The sequence below is a fragment of the Elephantulus edwardii genome, unplaced genomic scaffold, assembly GCF_000299155.1.
Source record: "Elephantulus edwardii isolate Elephantulus edwardi_28Jun2011 unplaced genomic scaffold, EleEdw1.0 scaffold00158, whole genome shotgun sequence".
Taxonomy (NCBI): domain Eukaryota; kingdom Metazoa; phylum Chordata; class Mammalia; order Macroscelidea; family Macroscelididae; genus Elephantulus; species Elephantulus edwardii.
In genome coordinates, this window is record NW_006399908.1 from 470,019 (window position 1) to 475,341 (window position 5,323).

At 38.3% G+C, this 5,323-nt stretch overlaps 1 protein-coding gene across 1 annotated transcript in view; it reads left to right on the forward strand.

Annotated features, from left to right (window-relative positions):
• Positions 1–5,323, forward strand: part of GRK7 (G protein-coupled receptor kinase 7) — a 58,222-nt gene that overhangs the window by 45,969 nt on the left and 6,930 nt on the right. Inside the window, exon 3 of the mRNA XM_006895100.1 lies at positions 3,622–3,896. Within this exon, the coding sequence (XP_006895162.1) occupies positions 3,622–3,896 (275 nt within the window). The remainder of the gene's footprint in view (positions 1–3,621; positions 3,897–5,323) is intronic.

Genomic DNA, 5,323 nt, shown 5'->3' on the forward strand with positions numbered 1-5,323 from the left:
AACCTCGCCAGCATTTGTTGCTTGCTGTTCTGTTAAATTTTGCTATTTTGACTGGGGTGAGATGATATCTCATAGTTGTTTTAAGATTTACATCTCTCTTATTGCCAGTGATTTTTAGCATTTCCTCATGAGCCTGTTAACCAATCAAGTATTTTCCTCTGTTAAAAGACTTTTCAGGTCTTTTGCCCATTTTTTGATTGGGTTATGAGTCTTTTTCTTGTGGAAGCCCTGTACTATCAATGAGACCTTTGTCTGAGCTGTCATTAACAAATGTTTCTTCCCAGTCTGTAGATTTTCTTTTCACTCCATTGGGAAAAGGTTTTGATGCACACAGGGACTTGATTTTTAGAAGTTTCTATTTATGTGCTTCTGGTTTTACGTGCAAGCCTATATTGTATTTCCTTATGGAAATTGTGTTTCATAAAATCTTTCATATACATTAAATTTTATATAATTAATTACTATTACTACCTTATCACCCTGTTTTTCAGAGTCCCCGTTGAATCTTTACTATTTTTTCACTCCCCATTGAAACTTTCCTATTCCTTAGGAAACTAGACCCTCTAAGTTTGATCCTGTCTTGTCTCTGATAATCCTTGTAGTTTGAAGCTTGATCCCTGGGTCTCTGTTCCACCTTGAATTGATTTTGTGTGTGGTGTGAGATGTGGATCCCACTTTCTGCTTTCTGCAGGTAGATGTCCAGTTCTGGTAGCATCATTTTTGAAGAAGTTATCATTTCCCCATTTTATATATTTTGATTCCTTGTCAAATACCAATTGATCATGGGTAAACATTCACAGTATACATCACAGTGACACATAACAACATACTATATTGGTTGGGTTCTTTTTTTTTTAATTTAAGCCTTTTGTATAGCATCAATGAGACCTAGGAGAGGGTCTTTGTATTTAAATTTGGTTCTTTTTTCTATTTTGGAGGAACATTCTTCAAAGTGGTACAGCCCTCTTCAGTCATCATGCTGTACTGAGGTAACCTGGGGTTGCTGTGATGCTGAACCTTGTACCTTTGCGGTGTCAAATGGAATAATGGTTACCCATGGTGGACAGCGTTTGAAGGAGCTCCCAGTTTAAGACCGGTTTGGTAGCAGAGTGGCATCCACTTCCTAAACAACATGGCTCTGGACACTCTATGAACTTTGATAAATGATGGTAGTTATCGAAAGGCTTCATTTAGGTCTTTTGTTTATAGGGTTGCTACGAGTTGTGCTAGACTTGATGGCAATTGACAACAACATTCACTCCCTGAAGTTTTCTTTAAACCAAAACAAAGTTTAAGAGCTATTTTTTTAAGTTGATATTTTAATGAAAGTTTATAGAGAATTTGGATTTCCGTTCATTCATTGTTGCATATTTTCCTCCCTGCCCCCTCTACTCCCAGTTCGCTTTTGTCTTTGGGGGAAAAATTCTTTTCTTGTTATACAGTCTCCCTCCCCCCAGTCCACTTTACTATGCAGCTATTATTCTGGACTCTTGTCATGCCAATAATACCAAATCATATATTACTTTTACACAGTTCTCTCCCTTGTCTGTTTCAATGCCATGTACATTATTTAGCCTCTTTTTTTCTTAGTTTTCCCCTAACCTCGATATCAGTCCTATTTTATAACAATGGCATTATGCAGTATTTGTCCTTTTGTGACAGATATATTTCACTCAGCATAATGTCCTCTATGGTCACCCATTTTGTATAATATTTTATGAGTTCATTGTTTTTCAGTGCTGCATAATATTCCATTGTATGAATATACCACAGCTTCTCTATTCGTTCGTTGATGGATAGTTGAGTTGTTTCCAACTCTTTGCTGTTGTGAACAAAGCAGCAATAAACACTGGTCTGCATATATCTGCAGTGATGGAATTGCTGGGTCAAATGGTATTTCTATTTACAACTTTTTGAGAAGGCACCATACAGCCTTCCATAGTGGTTGCACCATTTTACATTCTCACCAACTGTGAATAAGGGTTCCAGTTTCTCCACAACCTCGTCAGCATTTGATGTTTGCTGTTCTGTTAAAGTTTGCTATTCTGACTGGGGTGAGATGATATCTCATACTTGTTTTGATTTGCATCTCTCTTAGAGGTAGGGATTTTGAACATTTCTTCATGTACTTGTTGGCCATCTGAATGTCTTCTTTGATGAAGTGTCTGTTCATATCCTGTGCCCATTTTTTGATCAGGTTGTTTGCCTTTATCTTGTGGTGGTGCTCGAGTATTCTATAAATTCTAGATATAAGTTCCTTATCAGACAAGTAATTACCAAATATTTTTTTCCCCAGTCTGTTGCTTTACCCTGTTGGAGAAGATTCTGGATGTGCATAGGGATTTGATCTTAGAAGGTCCCATTCATCTATTTTATCCTCTCCTGCTTGTAAAGAGCTATCTTTTAAGAGCTGTTTATGTGAGATCAAGTTAGCCATAGCAACTTGAATGTCTTAATAGGAACCTTAGTAGATGTAGTGATTTTATATTAATTAAATTAATATTAATTTAGTCAGAAACTAAAGAATGGTGACACAAAACTTAGAGAATATAATCAGTGGCACTGAGCTGTACATGTAGAGAAAATGGAACTGTGTATTTTGCTATATATATTCCCAACTGCAACAAAATAATTTTTTAAAAGGCCCTTGGAAGACATTCTATTCTGAAATAACATGTGGATTGTCATGGATCGGAACCAGCTCACGGACAATGAGTATCTTTTAGTCAATTGAAGACAGTGTTTCATAATTTGCTTGTATTTTTAATGACTAAGGAGATGGCACATTGTATTCTTATTAAGTATAACTGTGGTCTCTGTGAAAACGTATTGCATGTATATGGTTGCTAATGGTAAGCTGCACAGTTGAACATTGCTTAAACATGTGTTGAATCAGAGAATGCATTAAAATCATTTGCATTTGATTCTCCATTATCTATGAAGAGAAAACAGAGGTAGAGCTTGAAGAGTCTTAGATTCAGTTAAGCTTTACTTAAAGCTCATTTTAAGATGAGCTGCGTTTGTCCCTTTTATATGCTGCCCTTGCTGACTCGCCTTTTTCTCTCCTTGGCTAGAATGTGGTTTCCTCTAGCTGCACTAGAGATTGCTGGGGAAGCAGTGGATAGACTGTAGGTTGCAACCTGAAATAAAATAATAAAACCATTGTTAGGTGCCAGTAAGTTGCCTCTGACTCATCGGGACTCAGAAGGGAACCAGAGACGGCAGAAGGAAACCCTGCCCATCATCTCTGCCCTTGCTAAAACCCATGGTTGCAGTCGGTGGGTAAATCCACCTTGTCGAAGGTCTCCCTCTTGTACACAGGGTCTCTATGAGTCTCAGACAACTCAATAGCACATAACAAGAACAACTTCTTTACCGAGCATGACGGTTTTCTCCAGGGACTAGTGAAATTTCACTACTCCTGCTTCTGAGAAGGGCTCCTACTGCAAAACTCTCAAGGCATGTGTCTGTCCTGTTAGCAGGTTCATAGTATGCCCAATGTTCTTCACAGACACTACAACTGAAAGGTAACAGAAAAGAACAATCGAGTGGAAAGTGTGTGGCATTGTTTGCTACCCTCGTGTTAGTGTTTTTGCTCTGTTTTGTTTTGAAATGTTACAGGCTGGAACCAACGGTTACATGGCTCCCGAAATCCTGATGGAAGGCGTAAGTTACTCGTATCCTGTAGACTGGTTTGCAATGGGATGCAGTATTTACGAAATGATTGCTGGACGAACACCATTCCGAGATTACAAGGAAAAGATCAGCAAAGAGGAACTGAAGCAAAGAACCTTGAAAGAGGAGGTTGTATTTCAACATGAAAACTTCACAGAGGAAGCTAAAGATATTTGTAAACTCTTCTTGGCTAAGAAACCCGAGCAACGCTTAGGAAGCAGGTAAGCTACACGTGGCAGAAATCACTACCAATGTCAGAATTACCGACAATGACTTGGGGTATGTTCTGGATGAGCAGCAAAGCCTTGGAATGACAGGGTTTTTATTTTCCCGTATCATTTGCATGTTGTTGTTGTTATTGGTATGTGCCGTCGCGTCGACTGCGACTCATAGCAACCCTGTTTGAAACAGCCGTAAACCCTGCTCTATCCTGAGCTAATATCAACGTATCCGACACACCTACCCCCATTACCCAGTCACTGAATCAATCCATCTCATCGAGGGTCTTCCTCTCTTGTGCTGCCTCTTCACCCTTCCAAGTATGACGTCCTTCTCCAAGGACTGGTCCCACCTTGAAACATGTCCAAAGTATGTCAGACAGAGCTTCAGAATCCTTGACCTCCAAGGAGCAGCCTAGTCTCACCTTCTCTGGGACAAACTTGTTTATTCTCCTAGCCGTTCATTATATATTCAATATATTGTATAGTTAAGCATTTTTCAAATGCTGTCAGTATTTGCTATTAAATACTCTCAAATATATCATTTTTAAAGTAAAATAATAAAAATAAATCTATCAGAAAGTTGCATCCCCACAGGGCTAGACCTCCTCCCTCCTTGAAAGGGAATAAGGAGAGGAAAACTCAAAATATATTTTTAATGTGAAAAATAAGGTCTAAAATAGCATGTATGAAAAAAGAAAAAGAACACTATTTCATCCTTACTGGATATATAGTTCTAATTCATAGCCAACAATTCACAGTAACAATTCAAATTGCACAGGATATTTTAGGAAAAGCATCCAAAGAATTCATAGGTTTGGTTGTCTTTAAGGAAGGAAATAAGAGCAAGGACAGAAATAGAAATGAGCCTTGACTATAGACCCCTTTTGTCTTTTGATTTCAAACCATGTGAATAAATTATCTAAAAAAGAAAATTAAAACCAATAGTCATAACTCAAATAACTATGCCTTTTCCTAACTACTTCATAGAGTGTCATATCTCTCTATCTCTGGGTGTGTGTGTGTGTGTGTGTGTGTGTGTGTGTGTGCATGTATGAGAGAGAGAGAGAGAGATGCAGAAGAGAAAGAGAGAGAATCAACTCATGGCTAATCCTTCATTGGGTTTCTGAGAATATAAAGCACATGGGATGAAAGTGCCCATTGTTCTCTTGCAGAACTTCTGGTGAATTCAAACCACCAGAGAGATCGATACACCTTTTGGGTTAGCAGCACAACCCCCATGGACGATGTCACTAGAGTTCCCATATATATGTGTACGTATATCTACTTACATGATGGCCTAGTGGTAAAAAGTTGCACTATACACATTATGACATGTTATTAAAATCCACCACTTACTCTTTGGCAAAAAAGATGGGCAATCTCCACCTGTGAATGTAAAGTTTCTGAAAATCTACTGGAGGGTCAGC